Source organism: Nesoenas mayeri (assembly GCF_963082525.1).
Source record: "Nesoenas mayeri genome assembly, chromosome: 17".
In the NCBI taxonomy this organism is placed as follows: Eukaryota; Metazoa; Chordata; class Aves; order Columbiformes; family Columbidae; genus Nesoenas; species Nesoenas mayeri.
This window is the reverse complement of record NC_137565.1, coordinates 9,833,888-9,853,636: the sequence shown is the minus strand read 5'-3', so window position 1 is coordinate 9,853,636 and position 19,749 is coordinate 9,833,888. Positions and strand designations below refer to the sequence as shown.

At 45.3% G+C, this 19,749-nt stretch overlaps 1 protein-coding gene across 3 annotated transcripts; it reads right to left on the bottom strand.

The window, feature by feature from the left end:
- Positions 1-18,051, bottom strand: PATZ1 (POZ/BTB and AT hook containing zinc finger 1; the record flags this gene model as incomplete). Of its 3 annotated transcripts, XM_080355338.1 has the most annotated exons (6): positions 1-419; positions 2,277-2,414; positions 7,961-8,132; positions 11,128-11,199; positions 14,444-14,507; positions 16,763-18,051. In XM_080355338.1, the coding sequence occupies 6 exons, from the start codon at positions 18,049-18,051 to the stop codon at positions 1-3; spliced, it is 2,154 nt and encodes a 717-aa protein (XP_080211464.1). The 3 variants fall into 3 exon arrangements, with proteins under 3 accessions (XP_080211464.1, XP_080211465.1, XP_080211466.1); XM_080355339.1 differs by lacking the exon at positions 11,128-11,199; XM_080355340.1 differs by lacking the exons at positions 2,277-2,414; positions 11,128-11,199.
- Between the last annotated feature and the right edge of the window lie 1,698 nt (positions 18,052-19,749).

The window sequence follows — 19,749 nt, the reverse complement described above, 5'->3', positions numbered from 1 at the left end:
TCATTTCCCCTCTGGCCCCATCGGTTGCTGGTCGACCTCCGGATCCACAAGGGATGACGCAAATGCTGACTGGACAATCTGAAACCCAAACGACTCCAGGAGAGACATGTTCTGCTGGGGCGAAAAGGGGGATCCTAGAGCAGGACCCAGGTCCCCCAACGGGCCACCGAGGGCCCTGACATGAACTTTCTGTATGTGTTTGTTCAGATAAGATTTTGATCTGAAAAAGCTGCCACATTCAGGGCAAGGGTACTTCTTCTCTGCTTCCGTCTCCATTTTGTTTTTGCTGACTGTCATGTCACACGAGAAGGACCCATTGGTGCTCTGTTTCTCTGGAGTCTTGAGGTCACTGGTGTCAGAGAGGTCTCCGTACGAATCAGAACTCTCAATCGGGTCCGAATGCGAACATTTCTGGCCTTCTATGGGAAAAAGAAAAGAGAGAAGTTTTCAGAATCTTATCTCCCTAAAAAACTATTCAATGTGCATTCAAACAGATGATATTGGTTACCATCTGATTTCATTACAGACACCACAGAACCATACACTGCAATCCCTCACCCTCTAAAGCCCTTGACCACAGGTCCTCTTTACAAGCCGGTGGGTTGCTATCAGAGCAATGTCCATGTTTTTACTACGCATTTGTCATGATACTGAATGCAGCTGTAACGGGTCTCTGCTTTATATAATACTTCTTGTAATTCCAAAGATGTCTCATAATGTTTATACCTCAGTCACCACAGAAGGATGGACCTAATGATGAGATTTTAACTGCAAAATTCACCCCCACAATTGTGAAATACTGCTGATACTTTGAGGGAGAGCCTAGAAACCTAATGAAGTGCAACAGGCAGCAGCAAGATGTGAAGAAACTGAGAATACTCAGCAAAACAGCAGTAAGCTACTGCAATGTAGAAAGTACAATGCCATTTAGTTTTGAAAAACACTTTTTTTCCAAGTTAAGTGCAACGCCGTTAGAAGTGAACTTCATCGTCTAAAATTGTTCCGTCTTTAAATACTGTAGTGTGAAACAGGAGAGGGGTTAGGGACACTAAGTCATTTGGATAGAGATCCTGGCAAAGCCATTGGTATGTTTGGAGTGTTCCCCATTCTCCGCTGGCAGAACGCCAACAAAGCCTGTCCACACTTTCTGCTCAGCACATATGAATGAGCGTGGGAAACCCAGACGTACTTCCTAAACAAGGCTCTGAATACAAATAAGCTGTATCTACTATTAACTCTAAAAGACCAAAGAACCACTTGGCACAACCCAAAAGACAGATTTGCTCTGGACTCAGCATTACAAACCAAACAGGATACGCATGACATCAATACACCGCTGAGCTGGAGTAAATCTCTTGTTAAGTCAGCACACCACCCCGAACCAAGGGGCTGCTGTAGTAACTCTATTAGGACCTCAACAGAAATAAATCTACACAACTGCAGCTTTCCACTGGCACAGAGTTTGATCACCCCAGCCTGCTGTGTTCTCCTGGGCAAGGAAAACCAAAACTTTTTGGGACAGCCACGGTTTTGAAGAATTTTCTGATGTTTCAGCTTCACCAGGAATACTGACAGCTCAAAGCAAGAAGCAAAAAGCTTCTACACAGATTAACACACAGATTTACATATTTAGAAGTTACATATATTATTGTAAGAATAGCTAAAGAGTATTTATTTTTTCACAGAGTTTAAATGTCGGTTACAAAACAAACAAAAAACCCCAGTACTATTATCACCCTCTACATCTCCTCCCCAACAACAGCTTTATAGAGTGTAAATGTAACTACAGACAGTTGCATGGCTCCTCATCAACCTGGGCATGGATATTACTTTCAGCACTCAAGGATGTTTACGAACTGCCTTCCGCAGCTCTCCCTTCCCTCACCAGAAACACGGTCTGACTGACGTGCGACTCAAGTACAGCGGGACGAATGAACCGCCGGGACCTGCACCCCTCGGGCAGAATTCACGCACTGCCTTGCTCCTAGGAAGATGGTCAAGACGAACTAACATGGCTTTTTCGATCTCTAAAATCAAGGATGCTGCCAAAAATTCACAGACCCTTACGTGCCCATCTCCTTCTCCCAGACTTGTTAATGGGCTGTCCTGGGACATGTATCACATGCCACGTGACGCTATGTGATTTCCCTGCACCTCCCTAAGCTTCTCTCCAGTATCTTCCTCGTCCTTCCTCCCTCCCCTTCCTCGTGCCCAGCCCGCCGCCCCACACAAGGTTCTGCCCAGAGCAGCAAGGTGCAGAGCAGCGAGTCTCTTGCCTTTGATGCCATAGGTCCTGACGCAGTGGAACGCTGCTCCCCCATTCGGGATGGACTCCTGGTGCCTGGAGACCTGGGGAAGGGGAACACCGTGGTGGGTTTTAACATGGACCTTTAAGTAGGAGGCAGAGGAGAAACCTAAACAAGATAAAAGAAGATGAGATCCTGCCACCATCAAAGACACACATCTGCCTTCCCTGTTCTTTCAATCCTCTCGCTCCCACTCCCTATTACAAAGTTGCCATTATACAGCCTTCATCTCTGGTTACCTACAACATGCTCAGTAGGATTTCTAGACATAATCAGGCAATTAATACCTTTCATCAGGCTTCATTTGCTTTTTGGAAGTCATGATGAAAGAACAGCCTCCTTGAGAAACAAATCCCATGTAAGCAAACCTAGCGGATGACGTGAGACTTTAGGGGAAAAAGGGCGGAAGAGACATGATCCAAAAAGGCACCCATGTCTCGTCACAGCTCTTGTGCTGGTTTATTTATTTTAACTCAAAATGCCTTCATTGTCTGATAATACTTTGGAAAACAGTTCAAATTATTTATCGGTAAGATTTGAAGGAATGTCATTTAGTAACACCCCTCCTTTGTACTTTGTGTGCTTTCCCTTATGTTTCTAGCATTTACTGTGACTCCTAGAAGGAAGAAAGCTAAAACTACTGAGTTTTTAAGGCATATAATTCTGTTCTATAGTAATTTTTGAACCACATTTTGTCCATATGGCTCATCCCGAGTTTTAAAAAAACATACTAAAACTCATTTTGTCTGCAGTTAACAACAACATCAGTATTTCCACCTAGCTCTGATCTGTAAGCCCAAACCACTTATATTAAACCCCATATATTTCAAACAACTAATTTCTAAACAAAGCATTTTTTTTTACGTTTGTGCACATGTTTTAAAATCGTTTTCGAAGTCTCACAATTACAGCCTTTTCGTTTAATGCAATACATTATCTCACATATTTTGGAATGTTTTTAAATTCAGGTTTGGTAAGATCTGCAACTAGTACTAGTACATTTGGACCATATACAAGGCACAAGAAGGACAGAGTTTTAAAGACTTCCTACATGGATAAGCTTATCAACAACCATCTTAATTGTCTATTACATTTTGAACTGAATATTATGGAACCTTCACATTAGAAACACTTTAATGTGAGAACACAACACACGCTTCACTGTCACCAAGTCCCAGGTTACACAGGTTACCTCTCTGGGTAAAGGAAACCCAAGACCTAGATATTTTTAAACCAACACAGCATTTACAGCACAGGCCCTTGCAAGAGAACTTTTATACCAATGCTTCACTTAAATATGAACAGATATCCTATTGGAAAGCCATTTTTATAGGGATATAACCGCATTTACATTGGATGATATATAACAATATACTAGGAAGGATGTAAAGTCAATACTGGCACACCTCTCTGGGGTGAATTTTCTGACAGCAGCTGTTAGTTCCAGGTGCTGAAGTTAATAATGAATGTGGCTTTACCCCAGAATTCCCTGTGCCCAGACTCCTCTTCAAAGCCAGGATCAAAGAGCATTCAGGGCTTATAAAGAAACATATATACAGGGCTAGCTGAGCAAGAGAGAGCTCCACAGCAACCTGCTGAAGGGGAAATGGGTGGGTTGCTGAGAATGCACAAGAGAGCTGCTGTCGACCCCTAAGCTGAAGATAAAAAGTACAGAAAAGTAGATATATCACAATTGGAGAAACCAAGAACGTAGGACTCTCACAATTCAATGGAGCAGAATCACCTGGGGCAAGTCATCCAGGCAATTAAAAGGATATTACCCTCCAAAACAGTGCAAGATCTACCCTCAGAAGCACAATGCTGTACTGAATATCTCACCGGGGCAAAAAATCCACTGTAGACAGGGACAGGACCAGTGTTTGACGGATAAAGGACACAATGTACAGATAGAACGGTGATACTTTCAACTATAGGTACTTCCTTCTTTCACGCATCTTTCTAACAGCCACATGCATGCTGAGATGAGCCTCTTGATGTAGCAATGCATTAAAGCCTCACCGCCAACCATTAAAAAAGGGCTACATGCAGGTATTCAGCGTTTTTCTATACTGCAGTTGACATAGGAAAATGTGAAGTTGTAATCTCTGCTACACACTATTTTTTCTGAACTTTGCAATTCTATTTGTACAGCACATTGTTTTATATAACAAAAACTGCCTGCGAAGTATGTTAGCTCCCCTTTCTGCACTTGGCAGATGAACATGTGAGTCATCAACTTCCATCAAAGCAGTAAGAATGCCAGATGCTTCACAGGGAAGTGAGACTTGTTTGCTTTTATCCTATTTTTTTAAAGCACTTAGCACTGTCCTCTTTTTTGCCCCCACCAGACCTTAATTATGAATGCCTGTCCTAGGAAGATGGGGAATCCATAGACAATAATCAGTTACCTTTAAAAATCTCTTTTAAAACAAAGTCAGGCTAACGCAGAGGATAAAGTGGCAGTACTTCTCTATGAAGCATTTATTGCTATTCCCATAGACATATCTCGGCTTTGCAGAGCTGATTATTTCTTCATACCAGAGGACTCAACATTAAAAACATGCACAGAGAGGAAATTATCAGCTTTATGTAAGTGGGATCTACCCCTTGATCTCTTAGGTAACATCCATAGGGAGACACACTGTAGAATAACTGCAGGATGCTCCTTTTTCAAAAATTCTAATTAGGATTTAGCTGGAACATCCGGACAGTGTGTCTTGCTTTACCGAACTCTGAATCCACCATGATATACACCAGAATTCATCTTACCATTAAAAAAATGCCATCTATCTTGTGATTGGAATATTTACCGTCCTCCTAACTCATTTGATTTCTGTGAAACAAACAATGTGTACGTCTGAAGCAGAAAATGATTCTTCTGAACTGCACATGTTATTAAAAGGTACCAGTTCTAGACTTGCCAAAGTCATTAATCTCTTGAATTCTTTGAAAAAGCCCACACAAGTAAAACGAGTTCCTAAGGATGGTAACAGAAGATTACGTAACAACGAAGCAGGAGCAGGTCTTTTTTATTTAAACTGATTAAAGAGAATTTGTCTTAAGAAGTGAGGATTAGTTTTCATAAGCACATTTTAGAGGAATTCTTAAAAAAAATCCCAGAAAAAAACCATTGCACAGTTTCCCTGATTTAGCAAGATTTAATTGCCCCCATAACTATTCTAAGCGTAAAGACCCTAAGTAAGGGAATAACCTGGAAAAACATCAAATCACAGATGGTAACTTTTGGATATAACGCTGCCATTTCGTAAAATAACTAAATCAGGCAATGGGCACACGTGTGACATCCAGTCAGTCACTGAGCTCCCCTTCTCCCAAACCCATTGAACCTTTAAAGGAACGTGAGACACCTGATTAAGTTCCAGAGAAAAGCCCTCCATCTGATGGGATAAACTGCAGGGTTCTAAGCTCTGTCTTTAACACACAGCTGAACATATCCTAGTAAGAGTCACCTTTTCATACTTCTTTTCTTTTGGTGGGTCAACATCCAAAATTCTCTCTACAAGCAGCTTGAGCAATCTTGTTCGACAATTAGTACATCTGGCACCAGCTAAGTTCCACTTCAAAAATACACCAGCACATTAACTGAGGGAAGAATAAACCCAAATGCCATGGCAAAGCGCCACGGCCGCAGCACAAGTGCAGCCGAGGGGACAGCGCAGCTTCCGAATGCACCGGCGCCTATCAAACACATGGTTCTAATCCAGAAATTTTCCACTATACTTCATCTTGCCAGGGTTTACAATTTAAACCAGATCTATCTAAAACTATGAACATTGTGATTTGATTCTAGAACACTTTGGCTTAAAAATTCTGCTGTCATGGATGATAATCTATGAACAAAATTCACAGCATATACCAATGAGTTCATAACACCACTGTCTGACAAACCCAGTCTGTAACTTCGCTTCCCTATGAATTTTAACGCTGAGTAAATATTTAACAATAATTCACCAGATTAATTACGTTTTCTAAGTGCTGATGTAAACTGAAATTCACAGCAGACTAAATTCTGGCAACACATGAAATACACAAACTGTAAGAAGAAAGTAGCTGCTTAGAGTTTACTGTACAATAGGTTCCCTATCCTTCTACAGAGAAGTGCGTATTTTAAATAAATTTCCACTGTACATTTAAACCTCTAAAATACGAATAAGCCATTTAGTCACTTCATTGTTTGGACGCTAGATCTTTGTCACACTGGCTGCATTTCAAAAGAGCTGCAGTGACATCCAGTGGTAGTTCAGTTGAAAATCAAGCTGCTAAGTCTTGGAAACAACACAATTCTTCCCAACCCATATGAGTTTGTTTGGCACCACGTCCACCTGAAGCAAAGCACGATAGCACCAGGATAGTGTCTTCCATGCTGTTACCACAAAAGGAATCGGGATAACCTTAGGCTGGTTTTCAGAACACAGGTCTTCAGCTGGAAAAGAGACCAAGCTTCATTCCCTACCATCTACCTGGAGCTTCAGAATCTGAACATTTCCAACCCAGATGCCTTTTCTGCTCAAATCGTTAACGTCACTTTCAGGTGAACAGACAGTTCACCTACTGCAAATACCTCCCTTGCAATTTAATGTCTCTCAATATCCATCAGCTCCTAGTCATCCAAAGGTCCCTGCGCAGTCCTCATATTAAATACAGAACAACTTTATTCTCTCCAAATATTTCGCCCCTCTTAAATTAGAAAAGGAACACACATCATGAAAAAATGACTCATCAGAAAAAACAAGATCCCAAACCACAGCAGCAACCTCTTCCTACGCTTCTTTAGGTATGTACGCCTGTGTGAGCCAACAACGTATTTTGAGGTTGTGTATTAATCACTCAGGAAAATAAACACTAAGAAGTCAAAATTATTTATCCAGCTTGGCTTATATCCTAAAAAGCCTAAATTTACAACTCTCTCCAATTGAAGAGTACCACAAACAGATGAAAAAGCTTCAAAACCTCTTAGTCATATGGTTCAGTTTATAGGTAGGAGCAGGGAGTTGGACTTGATGATCTTTAGGGGTCCCTTCCAACTTGAGGTATTCTATTATCCTATGAAAACCTGTATTTGTACAAATAAAGCACACTTCTAGTGCTCTTTGCAACATTTGTTTTAGAAATGTATGTTAACACAAAGCAATTTATTGGGTTAAGAGGGAGAAGCAGCTTGGCTCTACTGCTGCACCAGGAGGTTAAGCAAGACTGACAATATAATGTAAGGTTTTTTATGTAAAGTGTATAAATTTCAACTTGGTGTGTATTTCAGAGAGTCTTCTTCCAAGCTGAACACAAGGACTCAAGTCTAACTAGGTATAGAAAAAAATGCACAGTGAATAGTGGCAAGGCAATATACCATGGTTATTTTGTAGGGATCTGGCTATTTAGCAAATAAAATTCTGAAAACTGTCTATAAACAATTTGCTTCAGATTTAACTGAGCTTCTTCAGGAACTATCAGCCATGTAAAAAGGCCAGACCTATAGCTCCATCAGTTTCAAGGTTGAGCATTCAACAAGAAAACCAAAGAATATATACACACATATGGTATAACCTCCTCCTGTTGCAGACAGAGTCACATAGCCCTACAGCTTCCCTCAGCCGCTAGCCCAGCCCATTGAAATAAAACAGTAGTTTCTTCGTTACCTCGGTTACAGATAGTGCAGAAATTGCTTGGTCCTTCACTATGTTTCTTCAAATGATCTGCCATATACGCTGCTCGCAAGTACTTCCCACACACCTGGCACGGAACTTTGTCCTCGTGACATGCAAGGTGTGAGCGCAGGCGGTCCCGAGTGGCAAAGGAAGCGTTACAGGTCTGCAGGTACAATGAGAACCATGTGACTCATCAGCTCTGCTAAAAGCACCGATATTGTTGAACATATTTAGTATTCTTCAGAGTAAATACCTTAGACCCTGTGCAAACACACAAATGACATGGTGCACAAGCCGTTTTCCCACAAATAAAGAATTCAGATCACCAAGATGTGATGTTACTACCCAAAAGAAATAAGAAAGCAAGAAAACAGCTCTAATATACTATAAACAGTAAAACTTAAACCAAGACAGAGTTGCCTTAGCTCCTGAGGATGAAAATACTAGAACTGTAAGTAATATTAAATAAAAGGAATAGCACAAGCCGCTTCATTCCATTTACAGTAAATTCTGCCATTTCACTGAGCCATTAGAATCACTTTTGACCACTCAAAATGTCCTCTCTGTCATCTTCCTAAATTTTACTCTTTGATCTGATCAATCTAACTTCAGTACACAGGATCCCTTTGGAATATGAAGACACACAAATAAAGCATCAGAGAACTGGTTGGGATGAGAAAAAAAGAGCCATCCTGGTATCCACAATAGCAGCGCAGACAAATTGTAGAAGTGAAGCCTCAGAAGCGAGCAGGTATCAAAATAACTGCATGACACTGTGATCTGTTTATAACTTACCCCGATCAAGGTCTCATATTCCACTTACTAGCATGAAGCAACCTTGATTTTGCATAATACTGATTCTACTTGCCTACTTCCCAGATGTAATCCATATGATGAGGGAAAGCTCCCTCCTATTTTTATAATCGCAGCACTTGGCAGGCATGCATGTACACAGCCTGCTACCGCGGCCGGCCAGCTCTGCAAGGCTTGTCCTGCCCTAACACCTGAAGGAAAACAAACCACCGGCAGTACACTGGACAAGTCAGCAAAGGTATAGTCTGAAACCATCGCTCACAAGTGCAAGAGGAAAAACAAAAGCAAACATACATTAGAATGACCAGACCAAGCGGGCAACAGTGACCTTAAAGTGTGTACAGTGTTTTGTTCATACCACCTTTACACAAAATAGTGCAGTTTTAAGATGTATAACCAGAACGCCACAAGAGATTATACTATCAAGTGACTTGGGAACTGGATATATTCTGTCTTTTCAGGTATCGCTGTGTAATTAAACAACTGTTTCAACACAGACTTGTTAAAGTAACAATCCTAATAAAAATCACAAAATTAGAACTTCAAATAAGTTAAATTGATAATACAGAAGAGGATAACCCATATAATCATATATAATTTAGTTAATCAGGAGTTTAATCCAAAAAAACCTTGAAAGCAGCTGAAAAGCACGTATCTATTTCAACGGGCTTTACACTCGTTTGATCCTCGGAGATGCTGCAGTACAGTGAACTCCAGAGAGCTGAGGCCACTCTGCTGCCAGCACCACACTGGGCACCTCGGAGGATCGGGACTTAAACCGCTTCAAAAGACAACAGTAACGTTACCCAGATTTCTGCAATACAGTTTAACTGAGCTCACCAGGAAAATATTCATAAGTGACAAGTAGCGAAGAGTCAAGTTCTTGAACGTGAAAGATTTCTCTTAATTTGAAATCTCAGTACACAGCGCTGAGCAAAACGGGTGCAGCTTTCACTTACTAAAACGTTCTTGGAGGTGAACACTCATTAAAGGTATGATTCCAGCACTGCCACTAATCACTCTGTTGGATATCCACTAAACGTATATGAATAGAAAATCAAAGATGACAGCCAAGAGATCCATCAGTCAGAAATCCTGCAGTCAGGCAGAAAGGGACCTGGGGGGACTAATGGACAGGAAGCTCAACATGAGCCACCAGTGTGCCCAGGTGGCCAAGAAGACCAATGGTATCCTGTCCTGTATCCAAACCAGCGTGGTCAGCAGGACAAGGGCAGTGATCCTTCCCCTGTGCTCTGCATTGGGGAGGCCACACCTGGAGTATTGTGTTCAGTTCTGGGCCCCTCAGCTCAGGAAAGAGATTGAAGTGCTGGAGCGGGTCCAGAGAAGAGCAACAAGACTGGGGAAGGGACTTGAACACAAGCCCTATGGGGAGAGGCTGAGGGAGCTGGGCTTGTTTAGTCTGGAGAAGAGGAGGCTTAGAGCTGAGCTCAGCACTCTCTAGAACTACCTGAAGGGCAGTTCTAGCCAGGTGGGGATTGAGCTCTTCTCCCAGGCATCAGCAATAGGACAAGGGGCCATGGGCTTCAACTCCGCCAGGGGAAATTTAGGCTGGAGATTAGAAATAAATTCTTTACAGAGAGTGGTCAGGCATTGGAATGGCTGCCCAGGGAGGTGCTGGACTCACCGGCCCTGGAGGTTTTTAAACTGAGATTGGACATGGCACTGAGTGCCATGATCTAGTCAATGGGCTGGAGTTGGACCAAGGGTTGGACTGGATGATCTCTGTGGTCTTTTCCAACCCAGTCCATTCTGTGATCATCAATAAGTCTAAAAATACTGAGCCACAGTAAGCGTCCAAACAGAAGCATTGGGAGTGCATTAGTTGGTGAAGCAGACCAGAGACAAACCACATAAATACAGGGATGCCAACACTGAAACCGTATCTGTCCCATATTGAACTTAAGTCAAAAGGCAATATAATAATTTCTATGTTTGATTTTTCACTCTTTGCTGCTGAGTTGCGCAAAGTTCACCTTTGGATAAGCTATATAGTAAATATATCTGTGAAGAAGCTTAAAAATATAAAGTCCAGTGAAGAAAGCAAGAACCAGTTTAGCTGAATCGTAACAATGGGAGACAGGACTAGATTTAAAGAAAACCCCAAAGTTAATATTCAAATAGTTAATACTTATAAAAGCTATAGAGAAAAAAAAAAGTCTTATTTTACAAAAGATGTGAAGTGCTAAATGAGGGCTAAGTATTTATCATTAATTGTTAATCATAGAAGAAAACTCTTCAGTGTTTTCCTATCAAACATTTCTCAGGTATATTAATAGATCAAAAAGAATATATATAAAGTTTAAAAAACATTGTTTAAGAAATACCTCTTGAAGTTTCAACTTTTCTATGGATGTGGATGTCTCTGAGCTTATTCCATGGTCGCTGCCATTTTCCTGCTAATAGGCAGGAAGTAAGAGAAATTAGGACAGGAAGAAACTCATTCTGCATTGAAATCAATGGGAAAAGCACTGGACTCGGGATGCCAATTTAGGTCTACTTAAATGAATAGATATTTTTATTTTTCAAAAGCCGTGCTTTAACTTAACCTGAATTTTTATCTTTTTATTTAAATTGCCAGAAGAACAACTTGTCTCTTGTCTCTGAGAAGAAGCAAACTTCCAGATTCTCCCCTTGTTCTTCCGTCTCCACTTCCAGACGTCCCTTTCCTCCCAAACTGCACCCTAAATTCATACACTCAATAGTGACAACCCGGCTTCACCCCTATCCCATTACGGCCAGAGGACTGACTTACCCCTTCTCCTACATCCAGAACTCAACTGTTAGGTTAAAAAAATATACATTTAAAAGCAAAATCACCAGTGCAGCAAGTCCAGGGGGAAAGATCCCCAGTGCCATTCAGTGTCTTGTCTGGACACCAAAGCAACTTCTTGGATGCCACTTCTCAGCTGCCTGGGCCATGCGGAGGCCTTCCCTATTCTGAGGCTATTTCAACAGGGAAAAAAAAGCTGGAATCGGGTCTTTGGCATCAGGTGCTACAGGGGCTGGAACTTAGGATAGTTTTACAATGATCTGTGAAACACAACCATTACTGTAGGGAGATGAGAGCAGAACTGCATGCTGAGCACCAAAAACTACAGCTGTTCCAGTGATGTTCAGCTTGCAGTTGTCCTGCTTCTCACAGTTTCATTGTACTGATTCCAAAGTTGGGGTGACACCTTCACGCTTCTCTGCTGGCCATCCAAAATGCACTGTGATGCCACACCACCAAAACATTACGCATCCACTGGTTTGCAAAGATACATGAGGGCTCGGGTACATAGCCAGTGGATTTTGTTTATGACAGAGGATTCTGGAAAGCTTTTCTGTTTACTGACAGAGTACTTCTCGTTTGCAGTAAACACAGACAAGGCATGACAATAACAGGACTTTTCAACAGGAACTCAACAGATTGGAAAAGGATGCTCAATGCTGCTCAGGTTACCTGCATGGGGAGTTAATTTGCCAACCAAAATCAATGGAAAAGGAGAATGGAAAATGGGGAAACAACATGCCAATATTAAGCTTCCTTCTTAGCGGCCAGACTCTGTGTTTAGATACACATCATGGAACAGAAGCGTTACTGATGATTATGTTATCAAAATCACAAGGAGAACTTTATCAATTTATACATCAGCTTTCAGATTTGAAACAAATTTTAAGTGTGACAGCATCCCTTCCATGGTTTGTACCACGTACATCAGATCTGTGCATATTTAAGATGACTTTACAGATCTGACAGGATATTACCAAGTATTTTTTGTAAAGACACACAACAGCTCTTTAACAAATTTTTTACACCTTTGGATTCATGAAAAATTAACTTTGCGAGGTTAAGCCATCGAAATCAAGAACAAGCCCAGCCTGAATGACAACTTCAGCTCTGTCCTCATACTTGTAACTTATAGCCTACACCTTTTAACTGAAATCAACAGTACATAATGTATTATGGCATTTTAAACACCACACAATGAGAAAGACTGTTCTTAGAAATTACTATCACAAAATACATACGTGCGAAGAGATAAAGTTGAGCTTGGCTGTACAGCCTTAGCTTCCATATTTCTTTCCTTTCTAGCTCTTAGTGCTATCTCCTGATTCGCAGTTACAGAGTTTATATTTAGTATTCTTAAATCAATCAGCAAATTATGAAATATTATCAGGTATCAGCTGGCAAAGGACAATTCGTATCTATCAACATTATTCACGAACTGGGTACATTCAGTAACCTTGATATCAACTGGCTAAACACTGATGAGTTTCTGTTTGTGTTGGGACCTAAACGTTCATTTTTGTACTTGCATATGAATACACGCTCATGGAAAAAAATTGTAGTCATCTTGGACTTGGCAGCGTTGGGTTAACAGTTGGACTTGATGATCTTAAAGGTCTTTTCCAACCTGAACTATGATCAACTATGATCTTCAGTTCATGCATCCAGACCCCTTGCTATCTCCAAATTATGAAGTCTTTTCATAAGTGGAATTTTCCAATTTATGTAAATCTAGAACCCCCTAAACCATCTTAAGAAGCTTAAACCAATTTAAGGCTTTATAAAGGATATGCAGTTAAGTCAACGTGAAGGCTCTACGGCCTGATTTTCAAAGGTGCTCCCGCAGATCATATGGAGGTCAACAGAAACCTTTAGATGGCTCCATATGCCTGAAAAACTGTTCACTGGATTATTAAAGCTGCAAAATGTTTCAAAAGCCTCAAAATTTGGAGGAAATATAGGAGATGTGTCAAGAGATGGGGAAAAAACCGCAAATCAGGAGGCAGCAGTCATTCAGAAAATGTGGCTAAAAATTTTAGAAGAAAAAAAATCTTCTAACTTTCACCGTCTTCAAAGACAATGAAAATTATCTTGCTTCACCCTTCTTTAAATGGATCTTTCTTCACAGACCAAGCATGGAGACCGTTAGCCCAACAAACGTTTTAGACGTTTGCCCTACAGCTCTGTGAAGGCCGTGGGCAACAGTGGAAGCTGATTCTCGACTTTTGTTTTAATTAATACTTCCAGGCACCTTTTAAATCTCTCTACATATGAATTACAGAATTTCTTTCTTGATTTGATCTTTCAAACCCTAAGGAACAATTTATAAACTGTAAAACACTATATATATTATGACATAGTATTACAAAGGATAATGTGGTGCTTTATCTGTATTCTCCCTGGGATACAAAAAAGCTTCCAATTTTGCTCAGTGCAATGTTCTGAAGGCTATGTGATAAAAAAGAGTATCTTGGCAAGTTATGATCATTTACCAATTTTATTTGAAATTATTCTAAAAAAAAAATTAAGTCAGCTTTGGAGCCTCCTGCTGGCAACAACTGCAATTAAAAAATAAAAGAAGGGGGTTTGAAGGAATCATGTGTGACACTGACTCTAAGCCCAGGGCCAAGACGGTAAGAGATCCAGGGTGAGACCGGGATGAGCAGGAGGGAAGAACATCTGGTACAGGGGAGGGAGACAGGAGAACCAAAGCTGAAGGGATGTAAAGCAGCTGTCACTGTTAACACTGTTATTTACAAACATTGATCCCAACGCGTACATACATGGGATTTTTACTGATAAATGTCTGCACACATCAACGCAATGCCAAAGGTGACCCACACACCAGTCTAAGCCCCTCCAGCTCCTACCTGACACTTGTGAGGTCTCTCTGAGGTATGCACCTGTTTGATGTGTCCATTCAAGTGGTCTGGCCTTAAAAGAAAATACACATAAGCACACTTAAAACAAGTACTAAAAATAAACTTACCGTTTTAACAAAAAAAGAAAAGATCCCAGTGGTGGATCTATTATAAAGCAGTGATATTTAACTTTGCAAGAAGCGGATCACCAGCAGCTGGGACTCTACCTTGACAAGTATCCTCTCCAACTCGCTAATATTCTCAGGAAGAAATTATGACTGAACGATCAGTGAAAACAGGAAATACGAGCTACAATTTTCAATCTTGCATGTTCCTCCCAAAATCCTATTTAGATCTTGACAGTCGGGGCACTTTCATTTACAGTTGCTGAATATTTGAAAACCAGACCCTTTTGGTTTGCCTCCCAAACACTGATGTAAGAAGCCAACTTTAAGTGCCTCTGTGCAAAAAGACTGACTTTAAACTCTGTTGCTGTGACACGTTTTCCACCAGCAAGATGCAAAAATACTGTCCTAACTCACAACTTGGTAGGGAAACTGTATCGATACAAATACAGCGCTCTGAAGGTACCAACTAGAAGGTGCAATGGAAGAGCAAATTATTACTGGAAAAAAGACCATCCTTCACAATCAGTTAAGCCTACTTTGAAGAAGTGAGGACTGAATAGCTGCAGATTTCTCTTGGTGGGAGTTTCTCCTAGTGGCAAGAAAGCTTTTCATTGTATGAGGCCAAAACTGCTTGGAAACAAGTTCCTCGCCCTCCCCTCCCCCAGGTTTCCAGCTGCGCCAATGAGAGGGCGCAGGATGGAATTCACGCACTGGGGACAGAAAATAGACTGAGCTTTGCAGTCAGGCTCTTAAAACCTGGTGCTCCAGCAAGTGGGCAGGAGCGGTGTAACCGGAATGACTGGTTGGGGGTCCTCGGAGGTACCTCCAGCCCAGCAGCCTCATGTGCTGCGCTGCTGAATGGAGAGGATACCAAATCAGACATCGCGCTTCCAGCCTCCCTTGGCTGCTCCTGCGGCTGAACACGGAAACTTAAAGAGCCTCTGCTTTTCATTCATACTTTGATTTGACAAAGACGTGAAGACATTTTTGTTGTTTACTTTCATAACAGCATTCCTGCCTGCTCACATTAACTTACAGGGAAAAACGAGAACTCAACATGTATCTTTCGCTTTCCTTTGTTGACAAAATCCTCTCACACAGCAACAGCAGAAATCTTTACAGTAATAAAAATCGTCAGATGACCCCCGGTAGCACTATAATAAGAGAAATACTTTCACTTCTAGCTACAGATGAAATCTTCATTTTATGACTTCCCATCACTAAATTTGCAGTCCTGATGAAGGACCCCTAACTACTGATGAATTTATATAGCTGGGACAATCCTAGCCCTGGTAGCCTTTTGATTTGTTTTCTGATCTCGATTCCTTCCCTCCTGTTGGAGCAAATCGCCTGCTTTAGGAACCGGACTGCTGCTAGGAAAGTAACACGAGTGTACGCGGCCCCCGCCCCCCACTGCGGCCAGTCCGAAAGCGAGCATCAAACTTCCGAAAAAGTTTCAAATTCATTAACTCAGGCTACAAAACACTACTAACACGACTACGTGTACCAAACTAGTTATTAAATTAACTCCCACAAACAGCGACAACAGAAAAGCAGCAACATTAAATGCACAGATCTTACGTATGTTGCAGGGCAGAAACAGGATCCCCTTCAGAAGGATGTAAACCCAAAGGACACAAAGATCATGTATTAAAAGATACTTGATGCTGCAGCCTTTGAAATCTCACCTCTTCCTTCACATTTGGGTGATAAAAAACATTACGAACTAAGAGAAATGAAGGGAAGTTAAGAAAAAGAAAATTTAAAATGGATACGAGGAAAATAATAATCTTGAGATGTACTAATATTTTGCACTTCAACAGCACCTTCAAACTACCTGCGAGTCAGCAGTCTCAGGACACGTGGATGAGGTGGGTAATTAATCCAAACCTCATTTCACAGAAGAGTCATTTGAGGGAGAGACCAACTGATCTGCCCAAGGACACGCAGACACCAAGCCTGGGACAAGGCTGGGAATGTTACCCAGAAGCCAGCTGACTCTCAGTTCTAAGTCTTAATTACTTAATTACTTAAACCCTTTGAAGAGACTGTGGAATAGCATCCCAATGGAAACGACTGAAGTCTCATTTCTCGAGACATTTTAAAACAGAACAGCCAAACTACCCTAAGTACAAATGGGCGATAGGAAGACTTCCTAGGTGTCCGTTTGCATCTATGGTCCTTATAAGTGCTCTCTTACCTGGAAAAGCCTTTTCCACAGCTCTGGCAGATGTAGGGCTTTCCCACAGAGCCATCGTGAGATCGAACGTGATAGGACATCCTGTCTTTCCGCTTGAACCGTAAACCACACACCGGACAAGAGTAAGGCTTCTCGCCAGAGTGCGACAGCTTGTGCCGATTCAGGTGGTACACGTCCCGAAAAATCTTGCCACAGATCTCACAGGCCACCTGTTTCCTCGTCCTGCTTCTTTTCCGGGGTGCGTCGGGGTCATCCTGACCGGGGACACCGTTTTCACCCAGTCTCGGGGGTGGGATGTCTATGTAGCCCAGCTGTAAGCTTGTCACCCCGTGTTGAGCCTCATGCTGCCGAAGACGATTAGCATCCGTAAACACTTTCCCACAGAGGCCACAAGGCAGGATACCAGCCTCTCGCAGGCCCCCCGGGGTGCCAAACATCATGGAGTCCAAGAGATTGGCTTTACGGGGCCGCCCTCTGCCCCTCTTGGTGCTTAAAGTGGGGGCACTAGCAGCAACATTCTGGAAGGGAGAGGCCAGCAGTGGTGGGGACAGAGGTCCCGCCACCATGGGCAGGCGGTCCACGCCCTGCAGGACGGGCAGGGAGGACTGGGCGGCGGTGAGCGCCGCCCGCGCGGCCTCGTCTTCAGGCATGCCGGCGATGCCGTTGCCGTTGGGCGCCAAAGTGGCACCGTTGGTCATGTCGAGAGGGAAGCCGAGGTCGGCGGCCCCCGGACGGAAGAGCATGATGTCGGGGCGCGTGGGGGGCACGAGGATCTGCACGTTGGACTGCTTGATGACCTCCTGGCAGATGTCGATCACGGAGCGCATCAGCAGGAACTTGGCGGCCGTCATGAGCTCCGGGAAGCTCTCCAGCCGCACCACGATGCGCGACGTGTAGGCGAAGTCCAGGATGTCTCCGAACACCTTGGAGCTGATGGTGTGCATCTCCAGCTCCCGCCCGCCCCCGGCGGCCCCGCCGGCCACCGCCGCGGCCCCGCCGGCCGCCGCCGCGTCCGCCGCGCCCCCCTCCGCGCCGCCGCCGCCGCCGCCGGCCCCGTCGCCCAGCTGCGCGCTGAACACCGACTCGAAGTACTCGCTGCAGGCGGCCAGCACGGCGCGGTGCGCCGGGAAGCTCTCGTCGCCCACCCGCAGGAGCACGTCGCAGAAGCGGCCGCCGTTCTTGCGCTGCTGGTTGAGGCTGTGCAGCATGTCGGCGCTGTGCCGGCTCACCTGGTACGTGTAGCAGCCCGCCGAGGGGCCGCACGCGGCGGCCTCGCTCACCCGCTCCATGGGGCTGCGCCGCCCCGCTGGCGCCCGCAGGGGGCGCGCGCTCTCAGGCCGCCCGGCGGCGCGCGCCGCCTCCCGCTCCCCGCCCCTGCCCGGGCCGGCGGCGCGCGCGGCGCTCCCTGCACGGCGCGAGGGGCTCGCGGGGGGAGAGACAAAAGGCTCGGGCGGCGGAGGGGCGCGCGCCGCGCGGGGCCGCCGCGGCCGCCGGCGCGCGAGCTCCGCCCGGGCCCGGCCGCCACGAGGCGCTGCGGCCGCGGAGGCCGCCGCGGGAACGGGCGTGCGCGGCGCGGCTGCGGCGAGCGGGAGGGAGGGGGCTCCGGCGGCGGCGGCTCCGGGCTGCCGGCTCCGTCCGTCCCTGTGTGTTTGGAGCGGAGGAAAGATGGCAGCGGCTGCACTTCCTCTTGCACTTTCACCCCTGGGGGGAGGAGAAGGAGGGGGCGATACCACCCCCCCTACAAAAATCCAGCGGGGGCCCCCCGGCTCCTGCTCCCCGACCAAGCGCCGCCGCCGCCGGCTCCGCTCCCGGCCCCGCCCGCGTCGCCGCACCCGCACCACCGGCGCCGCAAACTTTCCTCTCTTCTTTGCCCGAGAAGACCCCCACCCTATTCATAGAGACCCCCCCCTCCAGCCACTCGGGCTCCCCCTGCCCCCCCGCTTCCTGCCCCCCTCCCTCCCCGCATCCGCCAATGCAAGAGCAGCCAGAGCCAGCAGGCCGGCCCCCACCCCGCCCGCCCGCGGGGGCTGGGGGCTGCAGTCTCCCCCTTCCCCAGCACCGATCCTCCAATGCCGAGCCGGCAGCGAGGCCCCCGCCCGCGGCACATGGGGGCGGCGAGGCTGCGCTCGCCCCCTCCCCCAAATATCCGGGCTGCAGCTCGCCCCCCAGGCCCCCCTCCCGCCACAGAGAGGAGGAGGGGCCGGGGGGGGCTGCAGGCAGCGTCCCCCCCTCCCCAGGCGCAAATCGTCCAATGCAAACCCTCCCGGAGCTGCAGAGGCGCAGAGCGGCCCCCACCTCCTCGCCTCGCCTAAGGAGAGCCGATCCCAGAGGGGCCAGGGGCTGCCGAGAGGCCTCCCCCCGCTCTTTCATTGCATTTCTCACCCCCACCCCCCCTGCCTGGGATCAACTCTCAGACTGACTAAAAAAGAGCGAGGCGCCGGCATTGTGGGGGAGGGAAGGGGTACAGCGGGAATTCTTCCAGTGCAAAAATGCCCTCCTCTCGGGAGCAGTTGGGAGACACGGTACCGGGGCTGCGGGGGGCACTGGCATTGGCACAGCCCCGGCTGCCTTCCTCCGTGCCGGGGAAACTGCTCCCCCGCCGAGCCTGGGGCCAGCCGGGGCTGCCCTCGGCACCCAGCACCCCCCTTCCCGCGCTGCGCAGCCTTCCCGGGCTGAACACCCCAAAACGCGCGGCTGTAATTCACTGGCGGGGCTGCTTGGGCTGTCCTAGTGCTGAATCTTACCCATGTGCTCAAGGTCTCTCTTTTAAGAGCTTCTATTTCAACATCATCATTACTCACTTACAGCTGAAATTTACTTACTCAGAGAAAAAAAATTCTCTACTTTTGAAGAAATATTCTCCCTCCCTCCCCAATACACACATGCACTCCCCAGAGTTCTTAGTTTTGTTAAATACAACGCTTTAAAAACTGTTCACAGGCACTTTCTTGCATGTGTCACATCAAGCCTAAATAAGAATCCTCGGA